The sequence below is a fragment of the Gadus morhua genome, chromosome 16, assembly GCF_902167405.1.
Source record: "Gadus morhua chromosome 16, gadMor3.0, whole genome shotgun sequence".
In the NCBI taxonomy this organism is placed as follows: domain Eukaryota; kingdom Metazoa; phylum Chordata; class Actinopteri; order Gadiformes; family Gadidae; genus Gadus; species Gadus morhua.
Window position 1 is genome coordinate 33,368,029 of NC_044063.1, and position 22,666 is coordinate 33,390,694.

The 22,666-nt window shown below is 43.7% G+C and overlaps 1 protein-coding gene across 4 annotated transcripts in view; it reads right to left on the bottom strand.

The window, feature by feature from the left end:
- The window catches only part of ttll4 (tubulin tyrosine ligase-like family, member 4), a 111,883-nt gene extending 90,466 nt beyond the window's left edge, over positions 1 to 21,417 (bottom strand). For 2 of the 4 annotated variants that reach the window (XM_030380679.1, XM_030380676.1), the window contains exons 1-4: positions 21,166 to 21,417; positions 20,694 to 20,765; positions 20,080 to 20,555; positions 19,866 to 19,994 (exon numbers count right to left, since the gene is read on the bottom strand). In XM_030380679.1, coding sequence (XP_030236539.1) covers positions 19,866 to 19,958 — 93 coding nt within the window. In that variant the 5' untranslated portion in view covers positions 19,959 to 19,994; positions 20,080 to 20,555; positions 20,694 to 20,765; positions 21,166 to 21,417. The remainder of the gene's footprint in view (positions 1 to 19,865; positions 19,995 to 20,079; positions 20,556 to 20,693; positions 20,766 to 21,165) is intronic. The other 2 variants (XM_030380677.1, XM_030380678.1) reach the window with 2 other exon arrangements.
- Positions 21,418 to 22,666: the final 1,249 nt, after the last annotated feature.

The window sequence follows — 22,666 nt, forward strand, 5'->3', positions numbered from 1 at the left end:
CACAAGGTCATCCACAAGAAAGGACAGAGCAACAAGGAGAGGAAACAAGAAGAGGACAGACCAACAAGGAGCGGACACAAAGAGAGGAATCAAGGAGAAGGCAGACCAACAAGGGGAGGGAACAAGGAGAGGACAGACCAACAAGGAGAGGACACAAGGAGAAGGCAGACCAACAAGGGGAGGGAACAAGGAGAGGACAGACCAACAAGGAGAGGATACAAGGAGAGGAAACAAGGAGATGACAGACCAACAAGGAGAGGACACAACTAGAGGAGAGACCAACGAGAGGAAAAAAGGAGAGGACATACCAACAAGGAGAGGACACAAGGAGAGGAGAGATCAACAAGGAGAGTACAGACCAACATGGGGAGGAGAAACCAACAAGGGTAGGACACAAGGAGAGCACAGACCGACATGGAGAGGACGCAAGGAGAGGACAGATCAACAAGGATAGGAGAGACTTACAAGGAGTCAGGAGAGACATCAGGAGAGACTAACAAGGAGAGGAATCAAAGTTTTTTTAAAAACTGCAGAACCTTTTTTTCCCCCAAATCACACAAAACAGATATATTTGCAATTGATCAGCACACTCTTTGCTTCTCTCGGACAGGGAGATAACATGCAGACACGCATCGCTGCAGCTGGAACATAGCTGCAGCTCGAACATAGCCCCACCTCTCGTCACTCAGTCACCAGTATGCCTATAAAGCAAATAGATTCACAGAGGACGCCGTCTCCATCGCATTTCACACAGCCATGTCCCACCTGGAGTACCCGAACACATATGTAAGGTTGCCCTTTGTGGACTTCAGCTCTGCCTTTAACACCATAGTCCCGCATTAACTGGTCCTCAAACTCATTCATCTTGGTCTCCCCACCTCACCCTGCTCATGGATGCTGGACTTTCTTTCAAACAGACCGCAGAATGTCAGAGTAGGGGATCTGACATCCTCAACTATTACCTTGAACACTGGTGCGCCCCAGGGGTGTTCTCAGCCCAGCCCTCTACACCCTCCTCACCCATGACTGCGTACCCATCCATTCATCAAACACTATAATCAAATTTGCTGATGACACCACTGTGGTGGGGCTCATTAATGACAATGAGTGCCATTATAGGCAGGGGGTCCAATACATGGCAGAGTCGTGTTTGGATAACAACCTGGGGCCTCATTACAGAAACTTCCTAACTCTGAAATCCTATCCTGAGATAGAAAGGCATTTAGGGGGTTTGGTATTACAGAAGGAGGTTTCCTTACTTAATTTAGGAATAAATCGTATCTTATCGTGCCAATTTAGCCATTACAGAACTATCCTAAGTTAGGAATTTCTTAAGTTAGGATCCCTAAGTTAGGTGTCCATACACTAGGGGTGTTACGGTACACTGAAGTCACAGTTTGCGTCATAGCTCGTTTCAGACATCACGGTTCGGTACGAGTTCTGTACAATGCAGGGAAAAGAAAAAACAAAAATGCAGAAAGCAATTCTTTTTTTATTGTCTCAGGTTGTACCACCTATGCCACGTTTCCACTGCAGGGTGCGGTACGGTTCGGTTCGCCTCAGTCCGGTATAGCCCAGCTCAGTTCCGAGGTCGCGTTTCCACCGCCGACAGTACCCTTTATGGTAGGCCGGATGTCGATCGCCGCGGCAGCTACGTAAACATCGTGACATCATAGCAGCGCGACACAGTGTAGCCTGCTCAATAAAAACATTGGAAGTGTTGAATGCATTTTATTGCCTGCCTGTTCCTATCTTTTCGTGTGTTGTAAATCATCTTCCATGCAATCCTTTGATGTATGGGCCTGTTCCTCGACCCCCTGGCTAGCGTCAACAAAGCCAGAGGGTTAGATGGCACGGCCGCTACCCCCTCCAATGGCATCCAGGGCAGCTACAGTTGTAAAGATAACCATCTGGTACACAAAGGCTTTTGGTTTATTGGGGGACACACCCCCTCCAGAAGCCAACCGAAGTGAATAAGAACTCATTGATTCAAACACTCAGTGGACTTCTCCCCAGCGTACCTTCAGGGAATGAAGTAACACGCAAAGAGAAGCTCCCATCTGAGGCCTCAGATTATTGTAATGTTTGCCTGTTCTGTTGTTTGTTGATGCATGTTGTGATGTATCTTTGTTCGTACTTTTATTACAAATATATATGATCATTAATTGTCAACAGTATTGTGTGCTTTTTTGCATCTAAATATCTCATCTGTCTTAGACGCAAACTCTGATAGAGAAATTGCCACGACAATTTTGGGGCTCGTCCGGGATACCTAACCTGAAGATCCCGTGAAAAATCCCTAGGTGTCTGCCAAGTCAGGTCTGAGGATTCGGTCTCAGTCCCAAAGCTCTACCTCGCCTCCAGGTGACTGTAACCAGACTAATGGGGTCGAGGAAAGGGTGTCTGTGGGGGATGAAGTAGGGGTATTCAGTACGGTATCCAAAGGAAAAAGAATTTGAGCAGGTGAGATCACAATACTGTTTAAAGCTTCCAAATAAAATCTGTTACAGGAACGGTATATAAATGTTTCGGTAAACGTAAACTTATATCTGAACTTAGGCCTCGTTCAAGGAAACTCTGTTATAGGAACATACGGTAAAGCTCCGGTTCCGTCGATATATATATGGCTATATAGGTAACAGAAAGGGCAGCTAGAGTCCGTCGGGAACGGTAAAGAGAAACCCGTTGAAGCGCGGTTGGTGTTATATATATATATAAATAATAATAATAATAATAATAATAATAATAATAATAGGCATTCATTAATAAATATGTATATATGTGTAGTAACAAGGAGGTTACGGTGATATTAGATAACAGTAAATAATAGTGTGTATGGATCTAAAAATATATAATAGATCGGGAGAAACATAATGAAATATTGGTATAAACTGGGCTTAAACGTTTTAGCTTAAACGGTTGTTGGGGCCAGGATAGAGAAAAAAAAAATCAGCCAGGGACAGAGTGCGTAGAGAGTGTAGGAATTTTTTATCTCGATTTCACCCGAGATGTAGACCCGGACCTGGACTGCACCGGTGGACCGCATGCGAATCCCCCTTCACCTCCACCGTATGACGACAACGCCCAGGCCGCCACTATCATTCAACCTCTATCCAGACCTCACGGCAAAGGAGGCACCCGCTAACAGCGCAACAGGGGTTATGGCAGTCCGGCATACGTTTTCCGTGCATGGAGACCCAGTGACATTAAAGACATAGCTGCAGTGGGAGGGGAATCCCTCGCTCCAGCCATTCTGGAAATGGCCCATCACCCATCGGCGAACCACGCCAAGTCAAACTGGGCCTACGGTAGGGTCGTATTCAAGGCGACATTCCCGGGAGAGACCAAGCTGAAATAATGTTCGTGGAGGCGCCGGACGGCAAGGACGACCACAGGAAAGTGGGGAAGCACAGAGGCAGGCCTGCTTTCGTTGTGGCGTCATGGATCCTTGGTTCAACGATTCTCCCGAAAGAATCGACAAAGACAATGGAAGGGCCGGCTGGCAGTTCGCACCTTCCCGTGAAGTGACTGTGAATCATCCAAGAGGCAGAGGTGGAAGGGGGCATTCGCATTGACGGGACGCAGGAGCAGGCCAGGTCCAAGGAGGAGGTATGAGCACCATAACACATAACACCAACACCAAACCAACACGCAAAATGGTCTCAGCGTCACAACGCACGCAAGCACCACATCCAAATGATTGTTGTATGGTTCTCACCAGCCTTACGCGACCTGATCAGCTAAATGTAATATTATATATGGTTATTATTAGAGCTGTCAGTTAAACGCGTTATTAACGGCGTTAACGCAAACCCATTTTAACGGCGTTAAAAAAATTATCGCGCGATTAACGCAATTGTTTTATTTAAAAAAAATAAAAAAAATTCTTTCGCTCAAAACATAGAAGCAGTAGCCTGACTGCTATGTTCAAATGACATTTGTTCAAAGCAGTCGTTTAATTGCACTATAGGCTCTTTTTTTGTATCGTAGTGTAGTACAGAAGTGTATTGCCTAATATTGAAAATGCAGATTTTTATATTATGATATTTTGTTAATGTTTTATTGCCAAAATGGCAACAAGTTGAATTGACGAAAGTATGAGAGAGATTGGAAGAAGTATGTGTTATGGAAGGAGAAGAGATAGATGAGAACGTAAGGCAAGACAAGATAAGGAAAGGGTTGGGGAGAAAGATAACCCATCTGCATCGAGTTTTGTTCAAATAGATCCGGACCTGGACAACGCTCCTCCTTCTCCTGCTTTCAGCCCGACCAGTGGCCCAATACAGTGCAAATACCCCACGTCACGACTCCTCTACATCAGACTTTATGAAGTTACAGACCATGGGAGGCCCACCTGAAGAGCTACGGACCGGTCTGCTGGACGACACAAGGAGACAGTCCAGCAGGACCAACAGCACCAGAGTGGTGGCCTCCACGGTGCCTGTGTAGCCACATTGAAGTGGCCTGAACAAAGAGACAAAGGAGGGTCAAAGAGACGGGAGAGACGTGGGGACAGGCACTTCAAAGGACAGCCCGTGATGCGGATGAGAGGCAGGAAGCAGAGAGAGAGGTGGAGGCGTGTCCAGGCGGATGGAGAGAAGAGCAGTGTACGGAAAGTATCGCACTAGACACAGCATTCACGCATATTACAAGAGACGAGATTTAATGTGTAACTAGGACCGTGTATAAATTGTGTGATAATTTCTAAAAATGACATCTGAAAGGTTTGAAAGTCATCAGGAAAAGTGGTTTGAAGAAACATAGACAAGTAGAAAAGTTGAAGGTTAAAGAAATGTGTAAGACAGAGTCCAAATGTACGACAGCGGTAGAATTCATTAAGGCACAAAACGTTAAAATTGAACCCCAAAAAAGCATAATCATGATGTATGCTACAATGTTTTTCAGAGTTAAAGTAGAGGGTTTTTGGTGCGCTCGCAACAGCAAGCCATGCTTACAGGCCTGGGCTTTCCCTTATTATGGTAAATTGACACATGGGAAAGTCCATGCGTCAAGAGGGGGGATGGGGAGCCCACAACAACAACCTTGGGTATACCAAAGCAAACCAAAGGAAATAATTACTCAGAAAAAAAAATGAAACAAACCCCATGCAGGTCCCTCAGAGACATCATGAAGGACAATGGGAAAGAGAAGAAGAATACCGTAAACATTTTGGGTTATACTGTGTGTTATTAATACTGGCTGGATGACAATTAATGTTTAGAGTAGTAAACATCAAGTGCTTGCCAACTACTCATGTGTTTGTATCACGGAAGCAGCACATCAACACAGGACACATCAAATAAGAATATTTTTGTTTAGAAATGTTTTTAAAAGGTAGCCTTGTTTCTTTGTTTTAGTTTTTTTAGTTTTTATTTGTATGACTTTTGAATATATGGAAACAGATGACTTGATTGTAATGTTTATGTGGATAATTATCAAAAGGGGGGATTCCCAAAGAAATTATCCAGTGACAATGGTTCATATTTGGTGAACCAAGTCATCCAACAGAATTGACCCACGCAACCATTGTGCGTACCACCCTCGGAGTGGTGGGACAGTAGAGAGGGAGAGTGGTCCCGTAGAGAACAACGTCTACGGGACAACAAGCCAAGGCAACTGCAGATACAGCCCAAGGCAGGGCAACTCCACGATACATGGAATACTATCGGAGACGTGCCTGGAATTCACCAACGTGGTTGGAATCATTCCAAGTCCTGTGGATCACAGCAGGGTGGCTAAGAGTGCTACCCAGACCCACACCAGCCACTGCAAGCGGGCACCATCACCAACAACAAAGGTCACTTCCGACCCAACCCCCTTGAGCGTCACCCCAACACTGAAACCAGGGTGAAGTGCAAGTAACTCACCCTTGCACACACAATCACGTCAGAACCAGGCCCAAAAGACTGTCTCTGGCCTGGGGAGAGATGGGGCCAGAATCGACATCATTCAGAATGGATGCCAGCCCTGGACCACTATCTGATGGGATTGATAGTGTGATGGAAGTTTAATTGTATTTTTCCATGTGATGTTAGGTGACTTTTAGACTACCTTCTGTAAAAGCGAACGTTGGTATAAATATCTGTACTTGGAGGCCATGGTCGGACATAGTAGATTATGAACATATCCATGTTGTGATTAAGTGATCATTTTAATCTCAAAGGTTGCATCATTTTGTGATTATAAATAATCAAAGGGGGGATTGTGATGGAAAATCTACGTGTTGTTATGTTTTTGGTCTATCTATGAACTTAAGTTTTGTTACTATTTTGTGTGATGCATATATTGCCTGCCTTCTGCTCTCCTTTTGGGTCATTTAAAGTGTGAACGTTCGAGGGTCGTGTGATGCATTTTATTGCCTGCCTGTTCCTATCTTTTCGTGTGTTGTAAATCATCTTCCATGCAATCCTTTGATGTATGGGCCTGTTCCTCAACCCCCTGGCTAGCGTCAACGAAGCCAGAGGGTTAGATGGCACGGCCGCTACCCCCTCCAATGGCATCCAGGGCAGCTTCAGTTGTAAAGATAACCATCTGGTACAAAAAGGCTTTTGGTTTATCCAGAAGCCAACCGAAGTGAATAAGAACTCATTGATTCAAACACTCAGTGGACTTCTCCCCAGCGTACCTTCAGAGAATGAAGTAACACGCAAAGAGAAGCTCCCATCTGAGGCCTCAGATTATTGTAATGTTTGCCTGTTATGTTGTTTGTTGATGCATGTTGTGATGCATGTGTAAGGATGAGCGAATTTTCTCGCTTTTAAATGAAAACAACCTACCTATCATTCGCTGCTGCTGGAAAAAATAAAATAAAAAAATAAAATGACCTCAACTGACAAACAGGAACCAAACTTTTTGTTTGTTTTTGGCGCATGTAGGCCTATCTGCCTAAACCCAGGTTGAAATCATTTTGATGTTGAATGTTGATGGCGCAGTTGTTGAAATAAACAGATTGATTTCATACAAATCATAAAAGCCTCTCCCCGTGTCATCATGTGTGCGTGTATAAGAGGTGCGTGTCTGCGTGCGTGCGTGGGGGGTTAGGGTTTGTTTCCCTGGCACAAAAGGGGGAATAAATAACAAAAAAACATCGGTATCGGCATCGGCTATCGGCCAAATTGTTATTTTAAACATCGTATCGGTATCCACCCAGAATTTCACAATCGATGCATCCCTAAAAAAGATCTGAGGAGCTGAACTCCAAGACCTGGACTCTGTGTGTGGTGACCGCCTGAAAAGGAAGGCAAGGTCAATATCCACAGATAAAACACCAGGGATGCAAACACATGTATGACAAAAAAAGTGTGTTGAAATTTTCTTTTTGGAGTAATATCCTATTAACATGAGAAGGCCTGTGCTATATGCTTCAATAAATAGGAAATGATAGTTAGTAGAAGAAATTACCACACATAGCAGGTCACGGGCAGTGATGTAAAGGTCCTCACGAAGAAAAGCATTCTAAGACAACTAGGGCTGCAACTAACGATTATTTTAATAATCAGTTAATCTGTCGATTATTTTTTCGATTAATCCATGAATCGGATAAAAAAAAGAAACATTTGGAATTGCCGCATCTTTATTCAAAAACTGAACATTACTTCAAATTCACAGTGCAGACTGAAGTGTAAAAACAACAGGTTATTGCTCCAACGTCCCGGAACTATTAAAAGTAATATTAAATAATAATAAAAATAAAAAAACATAACTGGGATAACACAAAAAAAAACATACAATGTATGATATACTTTTATATGTATATAAGGGATGTCCATGTTTAACCGGTCAAACCTATTGATACCATTTGAGACTCCTTGAAATAGAACTTGTTATATTGCTTTAATTGCTGATAAGATGATGATAGTTCAAGATAGGACATTAAACAGGTCATAATTCTATCTTTACTATCTATTTTATATTACTGGGAAAACAAGTTTTCACCAAAATCTCAATTATTATTATTTTTTTTCTGTTGCATTTGAACGCATCAATCATATTACTGAGCCGACCTGAACACATCACATTTGACACTGTTTGTGACCATTGGTCAGTTTTTTTTTTTAAGCTAACTAGCTCTATATCCTGCCGATTTTAACATGGATTTAAAAACGGCATTACTATTTTTAACTGACGGGACTTTCTACACCGTCCGGTTGTGTGATTACTACGCGTTGCCGACTCCGAGCCCATCGGCAAAACGTCTGCAGCAGCAGCAGCAGCTGAAAGAGTTTTCGGTTGGACTAGACGGATACTGAGTTGAAGGAGTTTTTTTAACCCAAAGACAGTGAAGGTACAACACTTTTATGTAGGCCTACAGTCCAGTTTTAAGATATGACCAAAATACAAGCTGTTGTCGCTCACACTAAAGCTCGCTGTGGATGAACCATGAACCAACCTGTCGGCAGCTGGCTGTAAACAGTGCTGCGCCTATGAGTAACTTATTAATCGCGCGACACAACGAATCGGCGACCAAATTCGTTGCCAACGCATTTAGTAATCGATAAGCGATAAGGTCTTTAATTGGTCAGCATGAAGGCAGATTTGTATTACTCTGTAAAGTGCTGTACGTAGACACGGAGAGCCCTCTCCGTAGCGCTATGTGCGCATCCAATATCTTTTAACCATCCGTCGACGGAACAGAGATGGACGGAGATAAGATTTAAAAAGGTTTAAAACTTTAATTAGAACACTTTTTACCTGGTTAGTAGCAGTGTGGCAAATTACTTTAAAAAAAAAAGAAGCAATTAGTTAGTTATTAGTTACTTCTCCCAAAAAGTAACTAACTAGTTACTCAGTTATAAATTATAAAAGTAGGCCAAAGTATACTACTCCAACTCCGTTACTACAGAGACCCCTTAAGCCATCGAAATTCTCCGTCGGGATGTTGGATACGCAATGCAATTCGCCGCCTGATCGATCTTATATAATGATTACTAACCATGTCAATAGCGTTGTAAATAAACTTCAAAAGCTTTTCAAATCTTATTTGGTGTTTTATTGGTCCTTAAGGTACAAAGTAAATAAGGTTTAAAGTCAAACCGGGAAGCGAAATTGCGAATCCTACTATGTCCACGCCAATAACCTGAAAAGACACGACAGCCTCAATTACTGATTGGTCCGTCACACACATCACCCCTATCTTTGATTCTACCTTCTATGGATTCGACTACCGCACTTTTACTAGCTTGATATTAGATGCTATGGTTAGGGTTAGGGGTAGGGTTGGGTATCGTTTGGGTTTTATCCTATACCGGTGCCTACTCTGTACTTTTCAAACGGTTCCGGTGCTAAAACGGTTCTCGAACCGGCACTTAAAAAAACGAAACTGCACACACTTGCATACATGCACGACTTGTTATGGGTTTCACATTAAGCAGAAAGTCAGCGGACACTGAGTTGAATGGCAACGATGTTTGCTAGCCTACTTGATATGCAAGATTTACGGTTGGCATTAAATTACTTATATTAATTATTTATAATAATTAATATAAGTAATTTAATTTATAATAACAATTATTATATTACTGATAAATATCTGTAAAAAAAATAATTACTAATAATATTAATTACTCGCTGAAAGCAGGCAAGCACGCATCATGGCGCAACATTACTGCCAAAGTCATATTAGGTAATATAACTCAGGTGCGCAAGGCAGCCACAGGAGGAGACGCCAACATTGTTTTCAACCGCTCGGTACTGCGCTGTATTAATTCCCAAGTTTTGAAAAGAAAAAGTATTTGAAGCGAATTACGACTCTGTTTTTGATTTGTTTATTTGGTTTTGAACGGAAAGTTTTGGATGCATGCATCGGCTTTGAGTTTGTTTGTTTGTTACTTTAAAATTACATTCGCTCGCAACACACCCATGTTCATTCACGTTCACCCACTACAACCTGCCGATCTTCAATCAAAACAACATCAAGTAAGCGATGCCGCAGCGCGTTGACAAGTCCGTCCCGAGTCTCGAGGCGCCCATAGGCTTTATGGTTTATATCAGGGGTTTTCAAAGTGTGAGAGAGTGAGCCCCCCCTCAGAGAAAAAAATTCAGCTGAGCCCCCCCCCCAATTTTTTTTTTCTAAATACCTGTGTTTTGAAAGCTATTTTAATTATTTTACACATTTTAAACATCTCTGATCATAATTTTAACATTTGAAACATATTTTTTTAATCATTACAACATCTTTGTGTGTTTTTAAACACATTTCTTAACACAATTTAACAACTTTATCTAAGCATGTTTTAGCTTAACCTTTTTTAAATACATTTGAACATCTTAATCTGTGTAAACTGCCAGTCGAATCAGATCTGCATTTTCAGTCCAGTGTTTAATGGTTTGAATGATGGTAAACGGTTGAAAAATGAATGAGTTACGATGTCTAGAAGTAGGTGTATCAGAATGGGCTGACGTCTTCAATGAAAACAGCTGAAAACGAAGCGGTATGAAACTAAAACTGTGATTCTGAAGAAATTTTAAATGATATCAAAATTCTGTTTCGATATTATTGAAGATACAAGTGTGTAGATATGTTAAATGGTTTGCACGAAGATAAACGGTTGAAAATGGATTCAGTTATGTTACTTCTACAGTTGAAGTACGACTGATGATTTGAATCATCGACTTTCAGGGTTTTTTCGGGTTTATCTTTTTCTCACGTCGCGCCCCCCCTGAAGAACTCCCCACAGTTTGAAAACCACTGGTTTATATGTTTGAAAGCCGTGACACACTCTTACCAGTTGGCCTGAAATACCACGCCTCGCAGTCATGGACCTATAAAGAAAGTCGTAGTCGTACCATGCGTGTTTAGCGCAACATTGAAAAGGGTCCCGTCTGAAACAGTGTCTGAAACACGCCGGTATGGCGGTATATAAAAAAAATCATATCCTAACGAAAATACACACCGTTATTCAGTGTGAACCGGTATAGCGCCCAGCACTAACGCAAGTTGACGCCACAACACCATGGGGGCGGGGCAGGGGGCGTTAAAAAACGCCAGCCCCCGCTATGAGGAACCGAAATGTGCGTTCTTATTCGATCTCGTTACAACCGTTTACGTCGGAACCGGTTCCCTACTGGAACCGAGTTTCGGTGCTCAACCCTAGTTAGGGGTGAGGGATTAGGTTTATTTTGTGACGCTCTCGAATGCTCACAGCGAGGGTACCGTAGAGGTCTAAAGCGTCCAGTTGAGTTGCATGTAACCCGGCCAATCACAGACAGAGTATGGTGGGTCTTCGCGAGACCATAGTAGGATTCGTAAATTGTCCGTGCTGTTAGGGGAGCATTTATAATTGTTTACTACTTTAACGGCACCAACAATCCAAAACCCAAGTGGAATCTAGATGGAAAAAGTGTGTGGTGCGAAACGTGAGCAGCTTTTACTTCTTCGCCACCTACAGAGTTTGTTATGTACGATCATTCAAAAACCCCATGGTATTTCCCATAGACATTTGATCGATGGAACCAAGAGCCTCGGAGGCGGGACTTATTCTTCAGAGGTCTATACGCAACCGGAAAAAGTGATTCGGGAAAAAAAAAATGTGTTGGACCAATCACAGCCCTTTCCGTCTCCGCCGTCTTCGTTGCGTCGAGGGATAGTTAAAAAATATGGGATACACACGTACATCTACGGAGAGATCTACGGAGAGGGCTCTCCGTGTCTACGTAGGCTACAGCACTTTACGGAGTAGTATAAACCAGACTTAACTAGTTACTGTGGAAAGTGACTATTGTGTTACTTCAAGTACATTGTGATCAAATGATCAAATAATTTGGACCCCCACTCCACCCCTCTTTAATGGAACTCAAAATACATGTCAATGTTCATGCACGGAAGCATGCGATGTTGAAAGATGCTTGAATTACTTGACACCGACGTGGAGAGGCACTTTGTCCAGCGCATAATGTGCATTTCACGATGTCACCCTTTCATTTAATTGCTTTGAGGGAAAAGTAATTCAATCCACTTCCATTTAAAGAAGGCTGTTTTTGGATTACTTGGGCTCGCCATTCCTGTTTCTTGTTGACTCACTTGTGTCGTTGTGTGTCCGTTTACACAAAGTTTCGACTTTGTGTAAACACCCGCCCCTCTGATTGGCTCACCGTGACATAATACTCTACCTCAGCCAATCGTTATCACTAATGCGATTGTCTCGTGCCGACTAACCAAGGATGAACAGTAAAGAGAGAGAGCGAAATCTAGTTGGTCTGATGAAAAAACAGCTTCAATTATAGTAACGCGGCGACTTTTTTGGAAGTAACGGTAACGGTGTTATAAGGATTGGAAGAGTACTCAATTAGATTACTCTCGCACCGATCGCCCGTCATTTGCATGCCTGAAACACACCCTGGACACACCTTGTCACACAGCTTTTTCCCAAGAGCTTTGGCCTCCATCACACCCTAAACCCCCGCCCCTCCCAAACCCTCCCCCCTCCCCCAATTGTTTTCACCATTTCTGTCATTTTGACTTTGTCTTTGTATCATTTTCTTATTTGGGGACAGAGACGCATTCGGAAGTGCATTTTCAGAAGTGCTGGCTACAATGAGGAAGCACTCTTTTTTCTCTCTTTAGTGCCGGTAATGAAAGGTTCTGAAAGACGGTATACCCATGTAGCTAATTACTAAGGAATAAAATGTATACAAAATCTGTCTGGCACGTTTTACGAAGAAAACGTTTCCAAAAAAGCATCGGACATATGACCCAGTTCGGCTCCATGTATCCAATGTTGACAACGTGACATGACATGGCTAAGCTAACAACATAAACAAGAAGAGCTAGGAATGGAAATTAACTGCGCGTTTAAGTTCAGAAGGGCCGAACGTGTGGCTACACACTCGTCAAGATTGAAAAAGAAAAAAATATTTGTTGCACAGAACGCTGTATCACATCATGGGCTGGCTGTTCTCAATTCACAACACGCATTTCATCCAATCTAGCCTACATCAGGCATTCAAACCAAAACTCTTGGACTCCCCCCCCCCCCCCCCCAACAATTATTCCAGAATTCAAGTGAAGCAAGAATGACCAAAAGTCACTTTGTGTCAACAAGAGACTGACTCCACCGACTATCAATTACAAGTTAAAACAGCCGACCACTTGAAAAAAAAAAAATAATAACTTCACATGGTGTGTCTTTTTACAATTTATTTGTTACCAGCATTCATAGTGTTGATCAGAAGAGAAATAGTCTGCCAAAGACGTTGACGTCGCCTAGCAACTGAAGACGCTGGGGTTGAAAATTTACCGGACTACTTGAGGAGTGATACCAAAGACGTCATTAGAGGCAAAAAGTTATTTGTTTTCCTTGACAGCAGTCAATTATACTTAGCAACGGTGAATTATCAAATATAACACACCGCCGGAAGTTGGGAAGAGCCCATACAAGTAAACTGAGAATTCCACGGCATTGAGAAGACCCGTGTAATAATCCATAATAATTCAACTACCCGGTAGGTTATTATTTTTTACAGGTGGTGGGTACAAAACTAATCTTGACGAAATCTGGTGGGGACGTGTCCCCAGCGTCCCCGACGCCTATGTATTTGTCATCGTCTTATTTTGTGTTTTGTGTCATTTAGACATTTAAACACCAAACTGTATTTCGATGTGTATTACAATGACAATTAAACTCCTTGAATCCTTGAAGGAGAGGACACAAGGAGAGGACAGACCAACAAGGAGAGGACCAAAGGAGAGGACAGACCAACAAGGAGAGGACACAAGGAGAGGACAGACCAACAAGGAGACCAACAAGGAGAGAAATCAAGGCGAGGACAGACCAAAAACTTATTGTGAAGGTATACTATGGTAGTCTATAAATTAATGTAGGTATTTAGCATGGTGTATAATGGTACATTGAGTGGCACAAAGTAGACTACATAAACTTCCAGCCTCAGCATGGGGTTAGGATATATATGACAGTCCCTCCAGAAAAACGTGATTATGCGATCGCATAATTCAACGCATAATCAGCCTAAGTCTGCATATTCATGCAGGGGGCGGCATTTTTTCAAATATGCCGCACTTTCACCGCATAAATGGCCAATTTCCACGAAAAAAGCAGCGATTTCCCCCTGTTGCCATGGGAACGTTATGGAGTGACGTAATTACTAGAGCTGTCAGTTAAACGCGTTATTAACGGCGTTAACGCAAACCAATTTCAACGGCGTTAATTTTTTTATCGCGCGATTAACGCAATTATTATATTTGAAAAAAAAAAATCTTTTTTTTTTTTTTTTTCTTTGGCTCAAAACAAAGAAGCAGTAGCCTGACTGCTATGTTCAAATGACATTTGTTCAAAGCAGTCGTTTAATTGCACTATAGGCTCTTTTTTTTTGTATCGTCCTGTTTTGATCAGTATATGCCAATGCTGTTATCAATAAAAAATCATTTGCACAAGGCAAGCCGATGCACTTCACCATGTTGATAAGAGAATTAAAATGAGAAGAATTATGGGACAAAAAAATCAAGGGATATTTAGCATAGAAAAAGAATTTGTGATTAATTGCGATTAATCGTGAGTTAACTATGAAATTAATGTGATTAATCACGATTAAATATTTTAATCGCTTGACAGCTCTAGTAATTACGCAACGTGAACATCATCGCAAACCCCGCGACGAAGGCAAGATGAAGTGGTCTCATTTGCCAACAAAGATAAGTGCAAAAGACCGTGCAAAGCAGTTTGCAAAGCATGTTGGACCACAGGCGGAAGTCAACTCTGGAAAACCACTTTGCCGCAGTCAAATATGCAAGGATGGTTAAAAAGATGGACGTTGAGGGAGAGGGGATGGAGGATGAGGAATGATTGGCTAGTGTTAGAGGATACGCAGTTAGTTTTCATTTTCACAGTGGACTGTTGTAGTTTCATTCAATGAGTTGATGCAACTTTGCAGTTGTAAGATTGCACTTTTTTGTTACTCTTTTGAAAAGCTTCCTCTGTAAAACAGGAAAATTTATTTATTTATTCATTTTTACAGAAGTTGTAGCAGATTCTTTTTGTAAAGCTACAGAAGTTGTACTCAATGTTTTTTAAGTTTGAGCCATGTTTTAAGGTCTCAAATAAAACAATAAAACAAACAGAACTTAAATATTCCAATTTACAATTAGGGCATTTAGCAGTTGCTTTTATCCAAAGCGACTTACATCGTTTAATACACACATTGACACACCGGCGGCAGAGTCAACCATGCAAGGCGACAACCAGCTCGTCAGGTCAAGTTGTAAATTGTAAATATTCCCAGCACTTTCTGTGATGTAGTATGCTTGTTTATCATAGAAAGTAATAAGAAATGACTCTTTACATTAAGGTAGTAGCCTAGTGAGTTCCCGCAATTTCATCGCATAAAATTGCATAAATATGCCGCATATTTCATCGCATTTTTTAAGAAAACGTGCCGCATAATCAAGGATTTTTGGCCGCATGAATCACAAACAAACGCTGCATTTTTCTGGAGGGACTGATATGAGGTTGCTAAATGAGTACGATAAGTATATAAAGAGACAGAATATTATTCTAACTAGGACAAAAGACCCAGGGCCCAGTCAGGTGACCACTACACCTGATTTCCTCAGTTCCCTGGGGCTTTGTGACTCTAGGCAGTACTAAATGGGGGGTCTCTTCCTGGCATTGGGACATAGTGGCAGGGGCCTGTGGAGCCTTATGGCGCGTTTCCACTGCAGGGTGCGGTACGGTTCGCAAAGGTGCGTTACGGATTGCGTTTCCACTGCCAAAAGTGGGCATGACCCGGACTGAGCCGTAGTCGTTTTTCCCTCGTCTTCAGTACTCATCCGTTGGGGTACTGAGACTCCTGAAAGGGTGCCGGAAAATTCGAGCTACACACCCCTTCCGTTTATTGGTCGACAGAATCGTCACTTCCGGGCGAAGTGGGGATAAAAACAAACAAACAGTAGCCTCGAGGTATTATTCTTTACAATGAAGATGTCGCGTAAAACGCGACATGTAAAACGCGACAATAACATAAAACTTTTCCGATGTTTAGCTGCCGCGGCGATCATCATCCAGCCTACCATTTGGGTACCGTCGGCAGTGAAAACGCGACCTCAGAACTGAGCTGGGGGGTATACCACAAACCTCGCTGAACATACCCAGGCTTTCTTGGGAAAACCTGGCTCGACAGAGCTGCAACTCACAATCAGAGTTAAATGGTACCACGAAGCTCACTTTAGATTCAATTAGATGAACCAGGTTTTCCGCTTTAGGTTCAGTGCGCGTTCACTTGAAAGGGGCTTTTTTGCGTCATTTTTCTCACCTTTACGATAGATCAAGCAGTCTATATGCATATAAGTGAAAAGATTCTGCATATTGTCTATAAAATAACTATGCCAAATGCAGAATTGTTCGCCATTAATCCAAATAGAATGATGATGATTTAAAAATGCATAAGCAACGTCCATCCTGCCTTATTCTATCATTTAGGGAATTCACTTTAAATACACCCTATGTAAGAAATGTATCGCATGTTTTCAACCGCTGAGAGGTAGCGGCTGTAGCGTAGTGGATTAGTATAAAACCTGAACGCCAGCGACCGGGGTTCAAATTCGCCGGTCTATCATCATGCATTTTACCCCCATAGATGTGGTGCCAGCAAGGCCTTGAAAATATGGGTTCAAGTTCGAAATAAGCACAAAAATATAATTCCATATGCATGAGAACTGGGACTTTTTAAGCTTCACTTAAATTCGTGTCACTTGGGAGTCGAACCCCCCGCGCAGAAATTCAAGACTGACGCGCTACCTCCACTCTATCACTCTGTCACGGAGACACAATGCGCAACAGTAAGCATTGTCTACATAAGGTCCAAAAGGACGATCAAATAACGAACACCCTCTGATGAGAATCTGTATCTCTCATGAAGAACCCAGGGCTCCAGAGTGCGCCTAATTTGGACGCACATGCGCCTAGAATTCGGAGTAGTGCGACCAAATATTTTATTTGGGCGCACCGGTGCGACTGAAAATTTATCTGGTATAATTTTTTTTTTTTTACAGAGCAGTCTATTCATAATATTGTAATGACCACAGAAGAGGCAGTGAATGAAGTATTGATTAGACAGCGATTTATTAGATACCTAATAAACCGTTGGAACACGCAAGACCGGTAACCATAGCAACGCCGGTAAACAAACCCGCAAAGCCCAATCCAGGGGCCTGTACTACGAAGCTCGATTAGAGGGTTAGCGAGGTATGTTGAGCTGAAAGCCTGGGTTAGCTGTACCACAAAAGTCGATCTCTTTAATTGTCTCTGTATCACCATGGTGACTTACGCTCCCAACCAAACCTGGTCGGGAGCAGCTTTTCAGCTTATGCTGCGTTTTAATATCCATCCGTCTCGGAGGTCCGAGGACGTTGCCTAGCGACACGCACAAACACGCCCCTTTTCCTCGGACGTCGAACTCGCCATCTCGGTTGAACTCAGTGGTGACCGAGCAAAATTGCGAGACAGAATTCAAGATGGCTGCGCCCATTGTGACTTCAAGTATGAACGGTTTTCATTGTGCTTGGACCACTTTGGTGGTTTAAATGGCAATTTCAATCACTCGTATTACTGCAATACCTTACTGCATCCGTGTCTCTGCCTATGGCCTATAGCCTACTTATTTTGGAGCGCCTGGTCCTCTGCCAATGCTACCGCGACAACAGCTTTCCGGGTGGCGTCTAGGGCTGGGATAAACGATTATTTTTTAAACGATTAATCTTCTTAATTTCCGATGCATCGATTCATCTAACGATTCGAACCGATTTCGATTCGATTCTCGATTATCTCCCCATTAATTGACTAATAGCAATTTATACATGTTGATTTACATATCTGAATGAAAAAAATATGAATTCCTTAACATTTCAATACATGTTTATTGCCTTTAAATTCCAAAATAAAAGTGCAAAGTAATGCATTCTTAGAATTCAACGGTGCTCGGTCATCTGCAGCTGCTACCGGGTGGTGCCTCTTCAGGTGCTGGTGAATTGCCGTGGTGCTAGAATGGAAAGTCTCCATTTTGCAAAGACGACATATCACGGAATCGTTTCCTTTCACATTAAAGAATTCCCATACTTTAGAGGAACGAGTGCGTGGCGCCTTGCACTTATGAAAGTCTGAGGAGCCACTCGAGCCACTTCTTTTATTTATTTTTTAATCGACGCGCATTTTTCGCGTCAACGTAATTTATGCGTCAACGTCATCGATAACGTTGACGCGTCGTCCCAGCCCTAGTGGCGTCCATGTTTTCCTCCAACGACCGAGCAAAATAATAAAACGCTTGAAGTGTGGGCGTGGCGTCAGATCCGAGATCCGAGTCGGTTCGCAGAGAATACTCGAACGCAGCATTAGTCTACCCGGAGTTCGGCTACTTATATCGGCGTGCGCAGCTTCCTAGCCCCTCCTCCGATAATGGCGTCACCATTTGTGGGTGTTCCCCTGGACCACGGCGTACTTATCTTGCAGGCGTCTCTCCGGAGACAGAGGGTTTTTCGGGAGAGAACCGATCCCTTGGCATTGTCAAACGATATTCTCTATGAGAGATACAGATTCTCATCAGAGGGTATTCGTTATTTGATCTTCCTTGTTGGACCGTATGTCAAGTCAATGCTACACAAAGAAGCTGTGCACTTACTAGCCGCGTTGACATGGACACATCTGATCTGCATAGATTTCTATGCGGAATAGAAGATAATCATATAGCCTACGCCTCATTCGGAATACAATTATCTGTTCGGCATTGAATTCTATGCCGAATAGAAGAGGTGGTGTAGTCTGTTTTAATCGACACGTATACACTTATTCCGAACAGATTGGGGTTTAACTTAGAGCAGCTGCAGTAGTTCGCAATTGGTCCACTGAGCTCCGTTGGTACTTTTATGCACACCGAACTTGACCGCTGTCAAGGAAAGTGGATTTATTGCCTGATTCACGTCTTTGTTCGTAAGTAGTCTGGTAAACGTGTCTGGTTGCGAAGCGATGGGACATGGGTGTTTATTAATGACGTGTTCGCGTATCGTAGTGTCCGCACGCGTCCGAGATAACTGTAAATGAGTAGCCTACTACTAGTAAATTTGCAGGCTGAACGTTAAAATACTTCTTAATTTAGAGAGACCACTCTCTCCCACCAGTCTCCCACCAGTCTCCACCACTCTCTCCCCCCCCCCTCAACAACTCAGCGGCAGGCACGGTCCAACGCCCCCCCGCTCTCAACAACTCACAACTTGGGTGCACCATAAATACGTGCTGGTGCACCCAAATGAAAAATGTAGGCGCACCAGTGCACCCAAGGAAAAAAGTTAGTCTGGAGCCCTGGAAGAACCCCAATTTCGTTGTTTGCACAATGACAATAAAGTCTGAAATCTGAATATCGTCAGACAATGCCAAGGGATCGGTTCTGTCCCGTAAAACCCTCTGTCTCCAGAGAGACGCCTGTACGAGAAGTGCGCCGGGGTCCACGGGAACACCCACAAATGGTGACGCCATTGTCAGAGGAGGGGCTAGGAAGCTGCGCACGCCGATTTAAGTAGCCGATCTCCGGCTAGACTAAGCCGAAAAACTGCTCCCGACCAGGTTTGGTTGCGAGCATAAGTCACCATGGTGATACAGCGACGCTAAAAGAGATCGACTTCCGTGGTACAACTAACCCAGGCTTGGAGCTCAACATACCTCGCTAACCCTCTAAGCGAGCTTCATGGTACAGGCCCCAGGGCTATACCGCCCCCCCCCCCCCCTACCGGACTGAGGCGAACCGAACCGTACCACACCCTGCAGTGGAAACGCGGCATTATTGTTAATCCTGTCCCCACTGGGCCCGTTTTTACTCCCAGAATGCATGAGTGACAACTTCCTGGGACAGTGTGTTGGGTGAGGCACCTTAGCAGCAGTGGTCATGGTGGTAGGGGAGTCTGGCTTTGAGGGGGTCCGCAGCCTCCCACTGCCCCAGGGAGAAGACTGGTTGGTGGGCATGATGCGTCTAGGGGCTGTTCTTAAAGACCTGGGGATCTGAAGAGGGACAAGTGAGAGGGCAGGCCAATGTCTTTGCAGTAGGATATACAAAGGGCTTCTCCCAGAAAACAATCCATCTCACCTGCGCACTCCACCGTCAAGAGATTGGTTGTCAGCGATCCGATGGTCAGCGATTGCAAGGTCAGTGAGGGGGTCCCCGGTGTGGTCAGCTCCGGATATCTAGCGCTAAACATACGCTGTAGCTTCTTCCTGCAACTCCGGAAGTATCCCACAGCATGCTGCTAGCAGTAGTTAGCTGCTAGCAGCAGCTAGGAGAAGACGGCTCGCAGGACTGCTAGTTTCAGTGGCTAAACTATGGTCTGTAGATAGAGATTGCAGATGGGCTGGCTTGGGTAGGGGCTCTCGTCATTGGATGCGCCGGGGGCCTGGGTTCTGGTGTCTAGGGGGGTTGAACACAGGACCACCCGTGGAGGAGACCCAGTGATGTGCAGTGGCTCAGAAGCTCCACAGTACGCAACCGGAGAGCCGACCGGAATCTTCTGAGCTGCCAGCCTCATCAGATACCCACCAATGGGCTGTCAGATATTGTTCGCTGGCCTGTCAGGTAAACCAGATTTACATTTAAATTACTTTGATCCATGGTCGATCAATTTGAGCAATTGGTTTACATTACATACATTAATTTACAAACATATGAAACACTAAAGTATGTCAAGGTAATAACAATGTACAAACCGCAATCAGTAGGGAGTGTATTGGTGCGGGTGCTCTGACGGGATAAAGGGTCTGGACGGAGGGTATGATGAGCTATGATATCAGAGATGAAAGGTTATCCTCAACTCCTCGGTGTCCATGACAACAAACAGATTAACGAATCTTCCAGAATCTCAACACAGCGCAATAGTCACTTCTATAGGCAGAGTCCTTCATATATCCCTCAATGTTGCATCGTTACAACCAGTACATTCTTTTAAAACACAAAGCTAGATGTCCAAGACCATAGTTTACCCCACTGTGACATGCTACATGCTAAGCTACCCACGCCGCTCCACACTAGCAGTATAGCTAGTGTTAGCTCCACTTCAACACACCGACACTCAATAACACGACAACACAGCAGAGCCCGCCGTGTGTGTGCGTGTGTGCGTGTGTGCGTGTGTGTGTGTGTGTGTGTGTGCGTGTTTGTTTGTTTGTGTGAGTGTTTTACCTGTCAGGACGAGGCTTCCCGTTGAATTAAGAGGAGGACCGCAGCACCACGAGCTCACCGACGGAACTGACACACGCTGCACGAGCTGCAGAGAGCTCCGGCCCCCTAGCAACCAACAGCCTGGTAACGGCGGGTACAAGCTTTGTATCCTAGCAACTACCGACCCCCACCACCAGCGGTACACACGAGCGTCGATGCACTAACGACCACTACAACAGCCTCCTGAATAAAAACAGCCCCTAAAATCTGTTGACCGACAAAACACAAGGCCAGTGGCGGTTCTAGACACATTTTAATAGGGGGGCCAAGGAGGGACCAGTGTTCAACCAGAGGGGCTCAAAAAAAGCCAAAAATATATATTTAAGATTATAAACTTTATTTTACTTTAAAATCAAACATTTAATTTGAACAAGAGTTTATAATTTCAACAGTCAGTATTTTTCTTTCAAACTATCTTAAATTAATGGAGCTCATGCCCTAAAATCCTAAATCATCAAAATCATATAATCATTTGTTTTGTACAAGCATGCAAGAAAGGTAGGGCCATAAAAAATGACAAATAAAAAATACAGTAAAGGGTACAAGATACAACGTGTCAATGTGAAAAAAAACTCCAGGGTACACCGAAGTGCAAAACAATGTGCCATTTCCTATTTATTTTATCAGTTTCAGTGTGGAGAAACTGTGTTCCCAAGAGGCTGAGCTTACGGGAAGGGTTACAGCAATCTTGCACAGTCTAAAGAGCTCAAAGGAAACTTCCCTGTTCTACAGTTCTTTCCTCATTTAATGATAGCTGCTATTATGGCGCATTTCCACTGCAGGGTGCGGAACGGATCGGATCGCAAAGGTGCGGGTCGGATCGCGTTTCCACCGCCAAAAGTGGGCGTGACCCGGACTTTGCCGTACCCGTTCCGACCCCATTTTAGGGACTCCTCCGTTGCGGTACCCAAAACGAGACCAGACGCCTGAAAGGGTACCCTGGAATTCTAGCTACACCCCCCCTCCGTTGATTGGTCGACAGAATCGTCACTTCCGGGTGACGCGGGGATAAAAACAAACAAACAGTAGCCTCGAGGTATTATTCTTTACAATTAACATGTCGCGTAAAAAGCTTGCTTGGGCGAACAAGGAGGTGGAGACGTTCGTCTGCATTCTTGCGGAGGAAGACGTTGTTTACGTAGCTGCCGCGGCGATCGACATCCGGCCTACCACAAAGGGTACTGTCGGCGGTGGAAACGCGACCTCGGAACTGAGCTGGGCTATACCGCCCCCTCCCTACCGCCCCTTTGCGATCCGATCCGTTCCGCACCCTGCAGTGGAAACGCGGCATTAGAAGAAAAAAAACTATTAGGCAGATAGCCTACTACTCTGTACTCAAATGTATTTGTAATCCCAATGCAGCAGCCAAAACGGATGAAAATACGTGTTTAATATCGCAACATTGTGTAGCCTAGACCTAGCAAGGACACTGATATTTGGATACTCGCTTCTGCTTCGATGA